This window comes from Vigna angularis, chromosome 11 (genome assembly GCF_016808095.1).
Source record: "Vigna angularis cultivar LongXiaoDou No.4 chromosome 11, ASM1680809v1, whole genome shotgun sequence".
Classification (NCBI taxonomy): domain Eukaryota; kingdom Viridiplantae; phylum Streptophyta; class Magnoliopsida; order Fabales; family Fabaceae; genus Vigna; species Vigna angularis.
In genome coordinates this window covers 9,705,660-9,725,660 of record NC_068980.1, presented here as the reverse complement: position 1 = coordinate 9,725,660, position 20,001 = coordinate 9,705,660, and the positions used below count along the sequence as shown (strand labels likewise).

Genomic DNA, 20,001 nt, shown 5'->3' with positions numbered 1-20,001 from the left:
GGATTTAGTTCAACTTCCTTCAGGAAAAACCCCTATAGGGTGTAAATGGGTGTACAAGACCAAGTATAAAGCAGATGGTAGCATTGAAAGGCTTAAGGCTCGATTGGTGGCAAAGGGATACACCCAACAAGAAGGAATTGATTATCTTGATACTTTTTCACCTGTGGCCAAGTTAACCACTGTCAGACTTCTCATTGCTCTAGCTGCTTCACACAATTGGTTTTTACATCAACTTGATGTTGATAATGCTTTCTTACATGGAGATCTCAATGAAGAAGTCTAGATGGAACCACCCCCAATTCTAAACATTCAAAAGGGACAGGTTTGCAAGCTAAGTCTCTATATGGTCTAAAACAGGCCAGTAGACAATGGTTTGAAAAATTGTCTACTTTTCTAATATCTGCAAATTTTATCCAATCAAAATTTGATCATTCTCTGTTTATAAGAAAAACACCTACGAGTTTTACTGCTTTGCTTGTGTATGTAGATGACATTGTTTTAGCAGGAAATTCTATGATGGAAATCAACTGCATAAAAGAGTTACTTCACCAAAGATTTCACATAAAGAATTTAGGGGAACTCAAGTATTTCCTTGGGTTGGAAGTGGCCAGATCTAAAAAAGGGATCCACTTATCCCAAAGAAAGTATGCTCTCGACATACTTGAGGAGACTGGAATGCTTGGATGCAAACCCTCTACTACTCCTTTTCTAAGTGACACATGCCCTCTGTATAAAACAGACAGCTACCTTGATGATCCTACTCTCTACAGAAAATTGATAGGGAAGCTTCTTTACCTTACAAATACTAGGCCTGATTTATGTTTCACAATTAATTTGCTTTCGCAATTTATGCAAAACCCTACCAGTTATCACTATCGTGCTGTCCAACACATTCTCAGGTACATCAAGTCCGAACCATCTCAAGGATTATTTTTTGCTGCTGATTCTCGTATGCAACTAAAGGGCTTTAGTGACTCTGATTGGGCCACTTGTCCCAACACTCGAAGATCCACCACAGGCTTCTGTGTCTTCCTTGGATCGTCTCTCATTTCCTGGAAGTCTAAGAAGCAGAAGACGGTCTCCAGGTCTTCCACAGAAGCTGAATACCGTGCTCTTGCTACCACTGTATGTGAAATACAGTGGCTTCGTTACCTTCTACAGGACCTTCAGATAGAAGAATCCGGAACCCCTATTTTATACTGCGACAACAGGTCTGCGAGACATATTGCTCATAATCAGAGCTTTCACGAACGCACCAAGCACATCGAGCTCGACTGCCATGTCGTTCGTGAGAAGATACAAGAGGGCCTTCTTCATCTCCTTCCCATTCGATCCGACGAGCAACTGGCTGACATCTTCACTAAATTTTCGCACCGCGTCCAGTTCAGAACGACTGTTCCCAAGCTTGGACTGATGAGTATATACCGTCCAGCTTGAGGGGAGGCTTTTGAGTTTTGTCGGTTTTCCGTTACTGTCACAAGGACAGTTACGTTGTTTTAATTAGTTAGTTTTCTAATTTGTAAGTTTAAGTTAGCTTTTCCCGTTTTCCCTTTTCTTGAACCATATATAAGCAGTAGAACGAAAATAAGAAACTCATGTTTTCAGGAACTTACAGAAATAATAAAAGGATACATTTTACTTACCGTGTTTACTGTGCTGATCATCTTTTCCTTCTTCGCCGCCGACCGCCGCTGCCCCCACCGGAAGTTCTCGCCGTCGTCCTCTCTGGAAACCTCCGGATGCTCCGTTCTCTCTCTTCTCACACGAAAACGCGTTTTGGCACAAATGAGGCTGCAGATTTGTGAGAAGCATTTTGTGCTTTCTTGGACTGAAGCCAATTGGGCTGTCAACTTTAAGTGCACAGTGTTGGGCTGAGTTTAATAAACTACTAAAACAAAAATCTATTATAATCAAATCACAATTAAAAAATACTTTTAGAATAAAAATAACGAATTTGTGTCAAATTTTCGTTTTTTTTCGTATGAATATAATTTGTGAAAAACAATAAAATATCAATAAATATTTTTTATTATACTTGATTTTATGTTGTATTATTTATTTTCATTAAATGTTATGCTTTACAAAAGAAATAAAGAGACACCTATGATTTCAATCAATTTGTAATATATATTACATATAATTTAAAAAGTTTCAAGAAAATTTGAAAATTCATAACATATATACGTATAAAATGAACAATTTTAAAATATTTTAGGTAGACAAATATAATCATACCTGCTCTCATTTTTATCCTTAATTTAAAAATCCGATATGATTTTTACTAATTAATACAATTATATTTATAAAACTGAAGACAAAAATTTCGACAAAAGATAAAGAAACCCGTTCACCCACTTGTGTATTCATCCGTTCATCTACACATAAATAGAAATTTAGGGTGACAGCTATACTTTACCAATTCGAGAGAAATTGGAATAAATAAAACCAAAATGTTTGAGGATGAGAAGTACATATACGTACAACTGCAACCATTCAAATACCATTCGAAGTCAATAAAGTACCAAATGAGAAGTATTTGTAAGTTTCAACTTTTGTCATATCAATGTTTCAAATATGTACTCTGCCGTATAAATATACTGCAGTACCCTTATACTGGATAATTAAAGATTTCAAAATAAAATAATTTATGCAGTAAAATAATTTTCATTATTAATTATTATTATTATTGACCAATCAGTAAACAACATTATAAAATTAATATTTTTTACAATAATTATTGTGAGAGTGAAGTATTAAAAGCACACATACACACTTTTTCAACACATTCTTGTTAATACTTTCTTATCGCCTTTTAAAAATTAAGAAAATTAGGGAGTTTATAAACTCATCTAATTTTATAATTTTTAATAATTTCTTAAGGAATAAAACAAAACTTCCATAATACGTTCCTCGTACCGAACGAAACAAGAAACTGAGGATGTTCAATTGACAACCCTGCAATTACTTCTGATCTCACCAGCGGTTCCAGTGAGAGGAGTGATATGACCCATCTTGATCATGGCTTCACTAAAATCACGAAAAAACGCAGCATTATTGTCGCTGTAAATTCTCACCAAAGGGTCTTGAGAGCCACCATCGAAGAGCACTTGATCTGAGATGAGAAGGCCACGGCCAGCCACCAACTCGGAGAAGTAGTTGTTGTCGAAACGAATGGGAGTGAGGGAGTCCAGAGGGGACAAGTTGGTGTCCCCACCGGAGGAAGGGCAAATGCTTCTTCTTGACGCGGCGAAGCTAGTGTCGATGTTGGTTCCGTTGTAGATGCGAGCTCTGAAAAGCTGGCACTGCGCTTGGCCTATGCTGTGGCCGCCGGAGAGCACGGTGAGATCACGCGCGCTCAAGCCTTTGGCGTCGAAGGCGCTGGTGAGTGTGGGAAGGTCGGAGAACGGAGAAGGGAGTTGGGCGTTGGCTGCGCTTTCGCTTGCTGTTGTTGCGTCTCTTCGACCTAGAGCTACTGTCCATGAAGGTCCCCCAAGCTGCATTTCAGAATATTAGTTCTAGGTTACTATGATTTTATTTTTTTTCTTTAATTAGACATCATTCTAATTCAAAACTTTAACCTAATAAATTTATGAATTTTTCGTTAATGTTTAATTTTTTCATATTTATTTAATGTAAAATTTAAACTTACGTTTATGTTTTTATTTATTTCTTTTCTTTAGATATGAGCCTCTTGAAATATATTTTTTTATTTTATTTTATTCATGTTTGTGAACCTTTATTAAGAAGATTTTTCATACAATTTTTTTTATTTATTTGTGATCTCGTTTATCATAACTAGACATGCTTGATGAACTTTAGAAGACTTTTGATACAAATATCATATATTTATACGAGTCGATCATAAAAATAAATTTTAAATTTATACTATAGACGATTTTTTCAAGAAAAGATTATCAAAGAAAACACAATATTAATAAGACAAGAACTCAATCCAATAAAAAATATACACCATTTTTTATTTAAAAATTTAATACAATGTTTATGGTTTTATTTCTTGTAGTATTTAACTTTTTTATTTTTATTCAATATATATACTGACTTATTTTTTTCACCTCTTCCATCATTTGATCTAATATAAGCGTTTTTTTAAGAAATAATTGTTTGATTTTAATGTGATATCAGATAGATAAAACGAAACAGGGAGAAAATAGGGTTGAATTGTTGAGGAAAAGTGGTGAGTGAAAGCTAAAAATGGATGACACAGGAGAAGACAAAGGTTTGGTGGTACTTGTGTTTCTGAGGTTTTTAAAAGGGAAGATAATGAGTGGTTCTTCTCGAGAATGAGACAAGGCTGACACCACACTTTGATTGCATCAACCATTATCCCTTCTTCTTTTTTTCTTTTTCTCTTCATCAATTATTGTTCTGTGTCATGCATTCTTTTGGGGAAGAGGACCCCACCAAATTACGAGAGTTGACATGGTGATCGATTACGTGTTAGAGGAAACTAAATACCGAAAGTGGGGAACAAGGTTTGAAAACAAGCCCATGCCAAAAATCACATGTTAGGAAAAATACAAACATCAACTTAGCTTAGCTATGTATGTGCTTCTTATGAGAATGACTCAACCTTCCAATCTCATTCTAACGTTTCAATAATGGAAGAAGGAAAAACCCTAATGAAAGAAAGAGGAGAAGAGATGGCTCACCAGAACTACTCCATCTCTTGCTGCAAGTGCCAGAATATCAGCACAAGAGACAATGCCATTGCAACCAGCTTCAACCTTGGTTTTAATGGCATCTATCACTTCGTAACCCCTCACTGAATTTCTGTTTGGTGCTGCATTTTTCTCACCAACAAATGTGCCAGTGTCATCCAATAAAAGTGATGCATCGCAGCCCTGAAAATGTTACTAAGATTAAGCAAACCATGTATGCATAATGTTATTTTTACTCAAATTTAACATCATGTAAGTTTGAATGTTAAGTTACTTCTGCTAATATCAGTTTCACATGTTGTTACATATATATGTGTATGAAGTTAGATATAGAAGTGGTATTAAAGAAACAAGAAACTGTGCTCTTACATTCACAAAACAATCGTGGAAGAACAATCGGAGTATAGAGGCTCCAAGTCGAGCTTCTCCATTGATGGCTTGCTCCATTGAATTTCTGACAATGGTTTGAAGATTGGGACAAGTTTTATCGTAGAAGTTGGTAGAAAGCTGTGCATTGGTTGAAGAAGAAAGGAGAGAAAGAAGGAAGTGTGCAACAAAGAAGAGGGTACGTGAGAAGGATGTCATCTTTCAAGCTTTATTAAGCCACAAATAATGATTATTGTGTTGTGTTAGAGGTGAAGAGGGTATGCAATATATAGAATGTTGGTGCATGCAGACACAGCAAAATTTGGAAAAAAAAAAGTTCTACCAAATTTCAAATTTGGCTGCTCCATACATGCTTTACTTTAAATAAATAAATAAAAATTGGGGAGAAACCAATGAGATAAAATATCACAGTGCAATTGTTCTTAAAGGAAACACAGGATAAATTTAACATCAACCACAAGAATATATATTAGAAAGATTCGTTGCCAGTGAATATGGTTTAATCAGAGATAAATTAACACTTGTTCCAACTTAAAATTATGAAGTTTAATATTTAAAAAAAAATCTTTATATTAATTTTGATCACTGATATTATTTGGGTCAATTATCCTATTTAAGATATTGTTCGTTTTAGAACTTATCAAATTTTATCCTTAAAAAACCAGTAAAATTGAGAAGAGTATTTAAATTACATTTGTTCTTAAACTTCTTAAAGAGATTCAAACTATTAGAAGTGAAAAATTAATTTTCACACTTGAAGATTTTTTTCTTGAGACAACTTGGATGGCTGCAACTTCATCGGGAACAATCCTTTTAATACATTCATGAAAATTTTTGAACATTCTACTTTACATTCAATAAATCCACTAATAACAATGTCATAGTTTTAAGTAAATTTTAATGGAAAAGAATTACAAAAATTAGTAAGCAGTGTGAGACTTTACTATATAGTCAGTCATCTCATCACTAATATGCACATGATATACTGTTCCAAACCCCCTAATAAGAAAAACACGTGTTAAAAAAGAGCTTGTTATTTTCAAAAATTTACATTGATTTATATGACGACATCTAAATTTTATTATCTTTTCATTTATTACTTAATCATTATTTTATTTTAAATAACATCAATAAATATGTAACAGATTTTTCACATAATGTCTTTCACTTTAAGACACGAGTTTAAAATTTAACTCAATTTTTAAAAAAATTAAATTTTAAAGCAAGATTTTTATATCACTTGTATATTTTATTTTAGTCATATAATATGTTCTTACATATAGAAGACTCAATATCTTTAGTATAAAAGTAGATATTTGATGTTATATACGAAATTAATTTATAAAATGATGTTTTACAGTTCCCTTTATATACTATAACCAATGAGATTAATGAAGAAGACCATGATAAAATCGCATAAAGTATTCTTAATTTATATGAATGGTGCCTCTTTGGTTTTCCAACTTTTATCTTTATTTAGTTTATTATTATTTAATGAAAGAGGATGCATGATTGGTGTTACTTTACACGTCAGTAACATCTATAATTCATAATATAGTGAACGCAAAGATGAAGCAAAAAAGAAAGAACTTGAATCAGTCACCAGCCATAAAAGTGATTCTAATCATAACCATGAATATATCCTTTTTAGGAGAACAAAAAGCTGGGATCTGTTTGACCAGTTTTTACAAGTTGCATATGCACATAAAGCACTTCTCAATCTAACTTCAATTACATTTGGTTAAGTCAAACACATCTTTGTCTAAATCAGTTATTTTGTCAAATCAAAATTAACAAAACAAATTATACAAAAAAGTGGGCATCGTTCACGTTTATGAAAAATAAAATAAGTTGGTTGTGTGCACTTTTCTAGTGCTTCACGTTCATATGAAAAATGGTTGTAGAACTTTTAATAAAGGTTGACGAAGGTATTTATGCATGAAAATTCAATGATTTGAATTTCTATATGATTATAAATGATTTGACAGGGAAATCTGCAGTCACGTTATAGTGAAATTGTCACATAGATGTAACTCACTTCACACATGTTTATTATTACGATGTGTTTGGTCACGTATGCTCATAAATTAAACCATATCAAAGTCAGAACTATGGCTAATTCAAGATCTCATACATTATCGACGTCATCGTTTATTTTTTAAAATAAAAATTTAGAGAAAAAGGGACAGTACCTCAGTTTTTTTAAGTTTATATTAAACATTACTGTATACTTTAGAGTAAAGAAGAAGTTTCTAAATTTGAAAAATATTTGCTAAGAAACTTATATTTTCTTCATTATAAGGAGACAAATGAAAATTTAAAATATTCATATGCCTATTGAAAGGGATATTTAAAAGGAAAAAAATAAATAATTAGGTGAGCAGTGTGAAAGGGAAAATTCAATTGAAATTGTTTTCTTAGAAGTGATAAATATTTCTTTGAAGTCCTATTTTTCTTGACAGTAAAAATTTAAGTTTTGAATATAGTTACCAAATGCATAGATAAATAACTTAAAAACAATATACCTTTGTCTTCTTTTATATTTATAAATAAACGAAACAGATCGCACCATTCTTTTAGGCAAACAATGTTCAATAACTACATTTTCCTGACAGATTAAAAATGGCTTAAATTTTCCAGACGTCGCCATGACAATGACAAGGGTTTAGGAACACAAGGATATGGAGTGATTGTCAAATGTAGGAAAACAAAAGTTTAAACACGGTTTCTCATTAACGTACTAGAAACAGAAATAGGGTTGAATATTTGAGAATCTTAGGAACATTTCGTCAATCATACTTACGTATTTAACCAAACACGCTCTAATTATTTCCCTCATGATACCTTCAAATAGCCTTCAGTTTTTTTATCCTTTTGCCATGATCCACCAACACCATCAGCCTTACAAAGAAATCTATGCCTCAGTAGTAACTACATGAATGGAAAAAAAGTCGTAGGAGGGGACAATAAGATGATGAATTAATTCCCTGAGGCATGTTCAATTGCTTTCTCTCTCTTTCTTTTTTCTTTGTTTGCCTTAAAGGATACAATAATTGATAATTGAAAACCATGATGATTAGTAAAGCACCAAGCAACCAACCATCAATTATGGGGAGACTTGAAAAAAGATTCTTAGATAGAACCTTCCATCACAAACTGAGATGAACAAGTCTTAATCTTTCATCAATTTGAACATTAGCATTAAACCCACCATTTTTTTCCTCACCAAAATGTATCGCATTGTTCAAGATTACAAAGAAACGGCAACTAATACCAAGCATACAGATACAAGTTAGGTGAGCATGTACCTATCCATCATTTAAATGTTGATAATATATGTTACATGCACTAAGTAGATGTTGGGCCGGGGGACAACTTGGGAGAGTGGAAACTAGAGCAGCTTCCCACCTTTGAAGGGGACCTTTGAGTCTTAACCAGTGGAACCAATGACTGCACAACATCTGCCATGAGAGGACGATAGTCTGCCTCGGGTTGCACACACATTGCAGCAATTGCAGCCACCTGGACAACCTCTTTCATAGAGTACTGTCCCTCCAATGAAGGATCCATAATCTTTACAACCTTTTCCCTATCGGTCAAAAGAGGCAGAGCCTAAACACATATCGCACATGCAAGTTTGTTAGAAAAAGGAAGTGCTAAGATTGGTGGAAATACGAATTGATTAAATAACTATCACCAAGCAGTTGATTTGTGGAAAGAAGTAACAAACGCACCCAAGAAACAAGAACACCTTCTCCGGGAGGTCTCTTCATATCTACTGGCACTCGGCCAGTGAGCAGCTCCAAAAGTACAACACCATAACTGTACACATCTGATTTTGTGGTTAAATGCCCTGTTAGTGCATATCTGCACAAACAAACATTGAGAAACACAAAATTAGTTTTTCATGAGATGAATTATTCAAAGGAAAACTCTTGAAATAAGAATGAAGATTACACAAAATGACCAAAACAAGGTGAGGTTTCTACTCGGGAGCAACATATCCTTGGGTGCCCAAAACTCGAGTTGAAACATGTCCACCAGCTCTATCAGGTCCCAGCTTTGCCAATCCAAAATCAGAAACTTTGGCATGAAATTTCTTATCCAAGAGGATGTTACTGCTCTTAAAATCTCTGTGAATAACTGGGGGACTGACATGCTCATGAAGATATTCTAACCCCCTAGCAGCTTCAAGTGCTATTCTTAATCGAGTTTCCCAATCCAACTTTATGGGTGTAATAATAGAATCTACAAGAAAATCAATTGATCAAAACCAACTCAAACATACAAAATAACTAACAAAAAAAAATAGCAAACATGGCTGCAGACACAGCACTCTTGAACACTTTATATTAAATAGCCCACTGATGAAAATTTTAAAAGAAAATAAGGGTAGACAAAACAACAAGATTTTTTTTATCTCAAATGTGTAAAAAAATATCAATAAAAATATGGAATAACAAACAATTATAACATTCTCCAACACATCATAGCAAAATTTTGTTTTCATGGTATCAATAAAGATAATATGCAGAATTTTTGCTCCAGGTTCTGGCAAAGTTCTTATAATAGATCAAATAGACAAACTAAAAATAGAAATTATTTTGAAACAAACTTTATGCCATACATGACCCATCAAAAATTTCCTTTTACAGTGTTCAATACACCTAGAGATTTAGAGGGACGTATTGCAACTTATTGGAGGATGTGCAAAATTAATCAGGAGGTAAATCTCTCTTCTCTAGCAAGATTGTCAATTATACAGAAACTGACCAACTTAAGACTTTTCCTCAAAGATCGCATACAAATTACTTACGCACCTACGAGCTATCTATGTAAAATGTAGACATCAGAAAAAGCAGTAACAAATCGAACATATAATGTAAATTCAGATTGATATAACATGGTTATCACTTCAAGGCCACTATCCATATTGTGTAATATGCGAGGAACATAGTTCAATGTGTCACTTTCAACCCATAGTCATCATAAACTTTACAAGGGAAGAAAAACCCTTTCAGAGTGAAGAAGTTCGGAAAAGAGAATGCAAGAGAGAATTTTATGAAAACTTTTTTTTGCTTATATGGACATGCCATTCAATTTTACACAACAGAACAGAGGAATGTATGTAAGGAATCCGTTAATCAGAGTACCAAATGTAATGGTCAAACTGGGTACACGCTGGCAGGCTGTTTCCATTCAATAATATCATCAATTTTAATCAAATATTCAATACTGCAAGATTAACAGATTAGTCTATCATCATATATGTTTCTAACTGAGTGTTACTCATTCAAACTAAAAAAAGGTTTTCAACAAGTTTTTCTTGTTCCGGCCCCTCTATTGAGCAAACAGAATAAGTATATAGCAAAACCCGAGATTGTTACATCAAAATTCCATAGACATATTACAGACCCACCCATCATGAGGATTAGAGTCTTGACTACTGTCTGTCAAGTATGAAAAGTTATTAGTAATCATCCATTCGCAGCATTTTAAATCAGCAAAGAATAAAAGCTTTCTAGCAAATATATATTTCATAACTTACTGTTAACAGGATAAAGATGTTCCTGCAGTCCACCATTAGCCATAAATTCATACACCAGCAATTTATGATTACTATCAGAGCAGTACCCAAGCAATGCCAGTAGATATGGTGAATGCAACCGGCTTAGCAATTCCACCTACAGTGACATGAAAGCAACCAATTCAATTCAATTATCAAAATGTATTTAAAAGACATCTATAGCTATTTAATTCATTGATTCAGCCAAAAAGCGTATGATTTAAAAATTTAACTAATTTGATTACAAGGGAAATCAAACGCATAAGTATGAAGAACAATGCATTCCTTTCCCATAGTCTCTAGAAAAGAAGCAGCGCTGGTCAAAATGTTCTAAGAAGTAACTGACCTCTACTTTAAATTCTTCTTCCCCCTGCTTTCCTGCCTGATCCATGAATTTAATGGCAACTTTCCTGCCATTATTGAGCACTCCCCGGTAAACAAGTCCAAATCCACCATGACCAATGACATTCGACTTGCTGAAGCCCCCTGTTGCAGAATGCAGCTGCTTGAAAGTGAACACCTGAAGTCCTTTCTCGGCAATAACTTGCAGATTTGCAAAGTCACTATTCTCATTAAGGTTTGCGTCTTCAACTAATATAAAACCAAGCAAAATCTGTCAGTAAGTGGGACCTCAATTTACTCAAGTAAAGTAGAAAAAAAGTAAAGATATAAAGTTTTAAAGTGAAAACACAGAAAGAAGCTACTTTCAAACCACTCAGTTGAAAATCTAGAAAAAAAAAAGGTGGAACATAACAACACTGAATGTGCTTCCCTTTCCCTTCTAATGAATACTCTAAAACAATATAGATGAGAATTAATTACACCCGGTAGAAAAAAATATATAAATGAATATCAATGAACTGGCAGTATTAATATTTATACTTACTATTTTTCCAAGTGTCGAGATTGATAGGTGATCATTAATTAAACTAATTAAATGTAAATACAAAGGAAATATACGGATGAACTTGGCTTGAATAGGTAATTTCCATTTTCTTTCCTTGCTTTCACGGATAATTAAAATAAAATCATATTATTTTCACTTTGTTCAGTATTTTCAAACAGTTGCATAGGAAAAAATGGTATTTTCACCGTTGTCAATTTGTTAATATTCATCTTTGTTGAGAACTGAAAACAGAATAAAAATACGGCACCATTTCGTAATTATTTGTGAATCCATGAAAGGAATTTTTTTGACAAAAGGATCACAACTCAATTTTATCAGAATTTCCAATAGGCCCAAATCCTGGAGAGGGAAAACATAAGACGAGCAAAATCTCAATCAAAACAAAATAAAACAGCACATGAGATACTATAGCCTGCTATCGGTGCGCTAAATCTAACACATCCCTTCAATCAAACGAAACCACACCGTAATCAAAACTAATCTCCACATGACAATAAATTATTAGACAGACCCAAACCACCACCTGACAAGTCTTCATGTGTCAAGTCTTTAAATTTTCAAACTCGCATAAAAGAATTAACAACAATAACTCACACGTCACCTAAAGATTATTAATTTTTTTCATAAACTGAAAAACTCAAACTGTATAATAAATTCTCCTACATGACACCTAAATGAATGTTATCAACTTTTTTTCAAAAACTGTAAAACTCAACTGCATGTTAGTACAGAATGGTCAGCAACAGTTCCATCGAATAATCTCAGGCGTTTGCAGAAGAACACAAAGCGAACATTGAAGTTCAGCACATTTCCGAAAGAGAGCCAAACCTTTTTTGAGGCTTTTGCGGCGGTTGGAGACCTTGTTGAGGATGTAGCAGTAGTAAGTAAAGGCAACGAACAAGGCAAAGACGGCGAGGGAAGCGAAGACCAAAATGGCGATGAGAGCAATCTTGGCCTTCCTTCTGTAGTCATAATCTTCGTCCATTTAGATTTCTCTGAGATGCAAAAACCCTAACCCTAGAAATGGTTAAAGCATAGTGGCAATGCGAGAAGAAGCGAAAATGGTTAAAAGGCTGCGTCGGAGCTTCTTGCAAGACACACTCTGACTTGGCTCACTCTCCCTCCCTCTGCCCTTTTTACTCTGCCGCCTACAGTGCTGATACTGACATTTCTCTTTTGCATCTTCGTCCCTCAACTTCTTGCAATTTGCGTTACCACACCAACTCATTTTACGCTATTTTCGTTCTTCCCCCAGGATAGATTTTAAATATTTTTTTCAAATTAAATAAAATTACTTAATTTAATATTATTTGGATTAAATATGTTTTAGTTCATAAAATTAAAATTCGTTTACATTTTAAATTTGGGTACATTTTGATTAAATGAATGTAATTCATTCATTTAATTTAATTATATTAAATTTTTTGGATATAAATAAATTTTAATTTTTAAAAATTAAAAACATATTTAATTACTTTTTTTTTCAAATTTCAGCGGAATCTCTAAATATTAGGAATGAAATGGAAAAGGTGTAAAAAGGGGAAAGGTGAGAGGCATGAGAATGCAATTGAAAGAAAAATGAGGCCGGCACCTTTGGAGTGGGAACATAAAACAGTGTAAATGCCGTTTACTAAATTCAAATAGGACAAACATTGCCCATTCATTGCTTTTGCTTTGCTTTTGGGTCTCAATCTCACTTCCCTCCAACACAACATCACCCTCGTTAATACGACCACCTTTTCAAAACAAAACCTTAGTAAATAAATCCACTCATGCGTGCATATGGGAACCATTTTTCAATTTGTAAATCTTAATCAAACTTATTCTTTCTACATAAAAATTGATGGCTTATTTGGTTCTTATTTTTAAAAGTTTTTTTTAGTATTCGTTTTAAAAAATATTTCTATTTTATTCTAAAGTAGTATAAATTATATTAATTAAGTCTCTTTCATTAAATTAACAGATTTGATTAATATAATTTATATTACTTTAGACAAAATAAAAACATTTTTAAAAATGAATACTAAACAGAAAAAATTTCTGAATATAAAAACTAAATAAGCAATTAAATCTTCACATAAATTATACATATTAAAATTTTATTTTTTGCACTTTTAAATTTTATTTTATTATATTCATAATTCAGCTTCAATTTTAGAAAAATGGAATCAACGCAGAAGTTGAGCGATGAAAAGAACAACACAAGAAGACAGTGTTTGGAATTTCGGAAAATTCTTTAGAGAGATACCTTCACAGTCCATAGGCCTGCATTATAGCAATTGACTTACCCTTTGGAACACTCATAGGAAAAGTTTAAGATGGTTGAATGGTTTAAATAAGTTCAAAATTTTATTTTAATCTGTGAAATACTAATGAAAAATAATCAAATAATAAATAAGGGTGTAGTAAAATTAGCAGAATTTTTGTGCAAAAAATTTTGGCAAGAAAACTGGTAATTTTTTCGTTTTACAAATTATTGTTCATCCATAAATTTACATGTATTTCCTTTGAAAAAAAATTCCAAAAAAAAAAATCTAACAGTAAATATACGATTTTCTAGTAGTATAAAGAAATAAATTAGTCAATGATAATAAAGGATAATTTATGGCAATCTTCATAAGTAGAAATAGAACATCATCCCATGTATAAAACAATTAGCGATGAAAACTTCTACACTTTTATGTTGAAAAAAGAAACACTGATATTACGAAAATTAAACTTTCTTGAGAAATATAATAAATTTGTCTTCCAGTTATGTGGAGAAGTGGTATATATATGGTGGATATTACAAAAGTAAATCTTTTAAGTTTTTAGTTTCACTTTTGTTTTATGATGAAGCAATTATATTTTATGTTGAAAATTTCAATTTGTGTAATTAAGCTCTCGTTTAGCTAATTTGAATATATATGTTGGATTGTTTTTGTGTGATAATATGTTACTTTTTAACTTAGTACTAGAAAAATTATCGTCGCAACATTAGAAAAAGGAAAGAAATTAAGAAAATAAAAATTTAAAAAATAAAAAATTGTTACAAATATTTCATCTTAATCTGAAAGATATTTTATCCAGGAATCATATTATACTTGTACGAACATATTAATAAAATTATCTACTATGATATCATTTATGTAACTTTATAGATGAGAGTTTATTGAAAAAATACAATACTAATTAGATCCGAACACAATTCACATACAAAACTTTTCATTTCTTTCTGAACTTAAACTCACCTAGATTCTTAACATATTTTTCTATTATTTTAAAGTGTAATTTGAATTAATAATATAAAATAAAAGTTTTGAAAAATAACAATTTAAAAACGATATTAACTATACTATTTAATGATTTTTTATTCTTGTCACAAATAAATATCTTCAAACCATTTTTTCTTTAAACTTTAGAAAATACCATATATGAGTAAAATAGGTTTAAAAAAAAAAAATTCTCTCCAATAATGGACATTAAAGTTGTAATAACATATGAGACAACTATTTAATATTATTTTCTTATTAGTTTGAAAGGCAACGTAGAGAAACAGAGACATATACAAAATTTAAATAAGATTATTTGTTGTTTTTCTAAAAGATTATTGGTTGGTTATATGTCCACTTTGACTTCATTATTTGTTTGGTGTTTGCTAATTTGAAACGGTGGACATATATGGAGGCCTAGTTTGTGGCCCATATTTGTTTAGGGCACAAAATGCTTATTTTAATAAGTATTATTTGATTAACTTTTTAAATTATCTTATTTTAGATATTCAAATTATTTTATAAATTTCAATTTCTTTTAAAATCTACTATACCTAAGAAAAGGACTATTGAAAATTCATAAATACCCATTGTTCACGCTTTGACTCCTGTTATATTTTACGGTTTTTTTTGTCATTTCACTTTTTTCTATTCCGTATATGCCTTGCTTATTATAGGAAATGCTGTTTCTTGGAGTGGGTTTTTTTTGTAAATTATGTTACCTTTTACTGTTGTTTTATTGTGCAAAATCAGATATCTCGAATGACAAATTTGCCTTTTCTGATTGTTTTTCAATTTTGGTTGTGTATTGGTTTTACTGTAATTTCCTTCCTCCAAGAATATGAATTTACTACATTAGCCTTCCATGTTAACAACAGATTTAATTACTACTATATTTATAATATTTATTGGATTATGTTTATTTTATATAATTTAAAGTCACACAATTGTAAACACATTTTTTAAGAGTTTTTTTTTCTCACGGTTGTTCATCTATTTAAATATCAAATACTACGTAGTAGAGTAATTTTTGAGACGAGTTTTCTATTTTTCTTCGATTAATTTCTCTTCAAAAGAAGAAGTTGATCTTTTATCTCTTTTCATAGTCTATATTTTTTTCTTTTCATGTGATCCATTTTGAATCACATATAATGTTTGAGTTTTCCTTGTTAGTCTCCGTTTAGTGATTCTAATGGTGTGTCTTAATCGTGTTTGTTATTTATAGGAGTAGATATAACTTATTGTGCGTCTGAGAATGTTATAAGGGTTATCAAGCTATTTGGTTTGTCTTTTAGATAAGGAAAGTTCATTGCATTGTTTTAAGTTATAAATATCTTGAAATTTTGATTTGTATGATTGAGTTGTATAATGAAGTTTGATATGTTGAATTTGATTTGTTTTAGATGTTTGTCATGTTGTTTGTCTTGGTTTAATTTGTGTTAATTGAGTAACTTAGGATCTGATCAATTAAGTCAATTGATATGTGTCTTGACATTAAAAGTTATTTTTAATCAAAGTACTAAGAAGGATTATTAATTTGACCAATTGAACATGTCTTCTTTTCTCCAAATCACAAAAATTAATCTATTAATATCTATTACGTTAAGCAGTGGTAGACTAGTGTTGAGCCTCCAGTTTATTATGTAGGTCTGTGAGCATTTTTAGTTCCAAACCGTTGAGTGTCAGTTTTGTACCATTGAGTGTAAAAATTTATGAATGTTTTGACGTTGAGCGGTAGCAGGACACCACTAAGTGTCATCCTTATACTACAAGTACATAACACACCAGAGTCTAACATTAATACGTGTATCCAGATAATTTAGTATTGTACATATTTTCATGTGATATATTTGTTTTATTGAAAGAATGGTGTGTGATGATAACTATATATTTGTTGTTTGAATATTATTTTTACACACTAGTTTACCTTTTTCTTCTGTATTATTTTGTGTATGTTTTTTTTTATTGTAATGATCACCTTAATGATACATTTGATGCAATTTCAGATGATAATAGCGATAGAGTACAGTGTTAGAGTGATCTGGTTACGTATAATTTTTTTTTTAAAACCTTATTATATTTTTTATAAATGTAATATTATATTTTAATTTTATAGGACCGTTGTTTATATATTTTTAGTATTATAGTTATATTTTAGATACCACACACACACACACACACATATATATATATATATATATATATATATATATATATATATATATATATATATATATATATATATATATATATATATATTTGTTTGTTCATACGTGCATGTCTTTCTAATTACAAATTTCAACGTTAACTTTGTATTGTTTTCATGTCCTAAATATGTTTTTAGTCCCTTAACAATCAAATGATTTTGTTTTTAGTCTTTCTTTCAAACTTTAACACACTTTGATCATTTTTCTTAAATCATAATTTTTCGTCCTCCAAAACCAACCGTGTTAAAAAGAAGCTGAGGTGGTTAAGGGTAGTATACCACCTCATTTGAAATTTAAGTGAAAATGTTTTGTCATTTTATCTTCTCATTACCATGGTTCCTTCTCCTTTCCTGCGTCGAATGTGACTCTCTGATTCTTATTCTGAAACTTCCTTCTCCAAGCAAACCCTCTCCACTCTCTCGGGTGCATATCTCTCTATCACTCCCTACTTCTACAAAATCCGCACCAATATCTTCCCCACCCATACGGCCCTCCTCCCTCTCTCTGCCTCGGCCTCCACCCTCAACACCACCACCTCTGCCCCAACCTTTCACCTCGACCCCGTCGCCTTCCGTCGTCTCCTCGGAAAGCCTCTCATCCCCGTTCTCTTCGTCTACAACGGTCCAATGGAACGTTCCTGCTAGGTACGCGACACCAAGCTATTGGGCTGGGTTCATCTCACTATTAACCTCTCTCCTGCCATCTCACCGGCGTCAACCATGATAAATGTCAACGAAGAAAGAACTTGAAACATTGCTGGCAATTACGATGGTTCTCCTACATTTAGTCTATTTTACTTCGCAATAATTAATTATTTAGGTATTCAAATCATTTAGAAAATTCAAATAGTTTGGAACGATCTAGAAATCACATACACAAACTATCACATATTCAAACTAGATATTAAAGCAACAGAAAATTACTACACCAAGACGATCCGCTTTGTTACCAATTTGCTCAACATTCTGTCACATGAAATACCAAAAAATTAACATAAATGCAAATACATAAAAAGTACAACAAATAACAGCTGTAATCAAAGGTGAAAGAAACTACACCCATCTTTGGCACAATAGAATGGAAACAAAAGGCTGATACTATTAAAATGAGGTTTACTAGTAATTTTCTATAGATTAGCATTAAATTTTATTTCTTTTCAATCATATAAATGCACTAATAAAATGAATATGAGCTTTTAACTTCATCAATTTGGAATATCAATTTTCAAAAATTAAAACTAGCAAAATACTTGTTTAAAGCAAACCTCTTCACCAGAGACATGTACAACTGGAGATGCTTTACCATCATGGTGCCCGTCTGCAATGATTGAAAATGATTAAAATGTGTCATTGAAAAAGAAACTTAAAAACAAAATCGCGAAGAAATTAAAAGCATATTTAAACCTTGTTTCCATTATCTACAAAATCATATTTCATAATATAAATATATTTTACTTTAACAGCGACCGTGAACACACCTCTCATTTTAATATAATATATAACTCAAAACTTTGACTTAAAATTTTAATCATATAACCATATTGTTTTATTATTGTTTTATTATGCATCACTATTTAATTATTATGTTAATTTTATAATTTAATACAAAAGAATTCATATCCAAATATTATTTTTTAATTTAAATATTTACCATTCCAAATAAAAGAATAAACTCGCCTACACATCAATAAATAGACTCAATAATGTCTACATTAAAAATTTGACCTCAATTTTAATCATATAACTATATTGTTTTACTACATATTTCTATCAAGTATAATGGCACTTTTGTAATTTAATACAAACCAATTCATATTGAAATATTATTTTCTAATCCTAATATTATCTTTTCAAACAAAAAAATAAACATCTTTGTTTATATCAATAATTAGTTATTATAAATTCAATGTTTATATTGATAACAATAATTGCCTGTATTTTTATTTAAAAATTTTAACCTCAATTTCTATGTTATTCTAATTTTTTTAATAGTGATTACATTTCACAATGTATTTTACTTTAATTGATTATTCATATGTGCATGTTAATTTGTTTATAATATTTTAAGTTTAACTTTATTTTCCCTAATTTCATATTTCAATATTTTTCAATATATGTCTATGTTTTATGCTGTCTGTGTGCTTCTATTTACAACGATATGTATATGTATTTTATTTTAATATGTATGCATCACTAATTAGTTATTATAAACTGACTATCTATATTGATAACAATATATGTTCAAAAAATTTATCCTCAATTTCACGTTACCCTAACTTATTTTAATAGGATTATATTTTAGAGTATTTTTGCATTTTACTTTATGTTGATTATTCATATCTCTATGTTATTTTTGTTTAATATTTTAATTTTAATTTCTTTTTTTTCTTTAATTTCATATGGCAACATATTTTTAATATTTCTTTCTTTTGTTTATATCTACATGTGCATCTATTTAAAAAATTTAACATTAACTACAAGATTATTTATTTTGTATGAGATCATATTACTTTAACAAAGATATGTGCATACATAGTTTATTTTAATATAATATATAACTTAAAAATTTAATTGTATTTTTTAACCATACACAATATTGTTTTATCATACATCACTAATTAATTATTATCAATTTTAAAATTAAAAAAAAAAACCATACTCAAATATTATTTTTTAATTTTATTATTGTTATTATTATTATTTTTATCATTGATAGTATTATTATTATTGTTATTAATAATAATTATTTTAACATAAAAAAATCAATATTAAAATAATGCTATTTATTTTTAATTAATTTGTTATAAAAAATAATGATAATTAATTATTTAAATTTTCTTATTCTATCCAATTCATTATTTAATTATTTTATATAACTATATGTAACATCCCGTAATCTCACACTTGATAATTCATAATTTATATATTGTAGCATTTCATTTAAGGTAACATCCCTTAATCTCACACTTGGTTGACATATATATATATATATATATATATATATA

The 20,001-nt window shown here is 30.8% G+C and overlaps 3 protein-coding genes across 3 annotated transcripts; 1 reads left to right on the top strand and 2 right to left on the bottom strand.

Moving 5' to 3' along the window:
* The first annotated feature begins 516 nt into the window (after positions 1-516).
* LOC128194636 (uncharacterized mitochondrial protein AtMg00810-like) lies at positions 517-1,437 on the top strand. Its single transcript, XM_052870179.1, has one exon. It carries the CDS (start codon positions 517-519, stop codon positions 1,435-1,437), a length of 921 nt encoding a protein of 306 aa, XP_052726139.1.
* A 1,382-nt stretch (positions 1,438-2,819) lies between these two features.
* On the bottom strand, positions 2,820-5,288 carry LOC108318765 (peroxidase P7). Its single transcript, XM_017556451.2, has 3 exons — positions 5,049-5,288; positions 4,671-4,862; positions 2,820-3,494 (listed from the first exon to the last, which is right to left on the bottom strand). Exons 1-3 carry the CDS (start codon positions 5,262-5,264, stop codon positions 2,943-2,945), a joined length of 960 nt encoding a protein of 319 aa, XP_017411940.1. The 5' UTR covers positions 5,265-5,288; the 3' UTR covers positions 2,820-2,942.
* A 2,940-nt stretch (positions 5,289-8,228) lies between these two features.
* LOC108323746 (probable serine/threonine-protein kinase PBL23) lies at positions 8,229-12,675 on the bottom strand. Its single transcript, XM_017556450.2, has 6 exons — positions 12,368-12,675; positions 10,979-11,223; positions 10,615-10,750; positions 9,056-9,314; positions 8,801-8,933; positions 8,229-8,678 (listed from the first exon to the last, which is right to left on the bottom strand). Exons 1-6 carry the CDS (start codon positions 12,522-12,524, stop codon positions 8,415-8,417), a joined length of 1,194 nt encoding a protein of 397 aa, XP_017411939.1. The 5' UTR covers positions 12,525-12,675; the 3' UTR covers positions 8,229-8,414.
* Positions 12,676-20,001: the final 7,326 nt, after the last annotated feature.

What these genes read in the sequence shown, in the direction of transcription:
- LOC128194636 (XM_052870179.1), top strand. Translation starts at nt 517, where the DNA reads ATGGAAATCAACTGCATAAAAGAGTTACTTCACCAAAGATTTCACATA.
- LOC108323746 (XM_017556450.2), bottom strand. Translation starts at nt 12,524, where the DNA reads ATGGACGAAGATTATGACTACAGAAGGAAGGCCAAGATTGCTCTCATC. An exon ending in CCGCAAAAGCCTCAAAAAAG is followed by an intron (nt 11,224 to 12,367) that starts GTTTGGCTCTCT and finishes GTTTTATATTAG; the next exon opens with TTGAAGACGCAAACCTTAAT. An exon ending in AAGGTGTTCTTGTTTCTTGG is followed by an intron (nt 8,679 to 8,800) that starts GTGCGTTTGTTA and finishes ATATGTGTTTAG; the next exon opens with GCTCTGCCTCTTTTGACCGA.
- LOC108318765 (XM_017556451.2), bottom strand. Translation starts at nt 5,264, where the DNA reads ATGACATCCTTCTCACGTACCCTCTTCTTTGTTGCACACTTCCTTCTT. An exon ending in TCCACGATTGTTTTGTGAAT is followed by an intron (nt 4,863 to 5,048) that starts GTAAGAGCACAG and finishes TAACATTTTCAG; the next exon opens with GGCTGCGATGCATCACTTTT. An exon ending in CAAGAGATGGAGTAGTTCTG is followed by an intron (nt 3,495 to 4,670) that starts GTGAGCCATCTC and finishes TCTGAAATGCAG; the next exon opens with CTTGGGGGACCTTCATGGAC.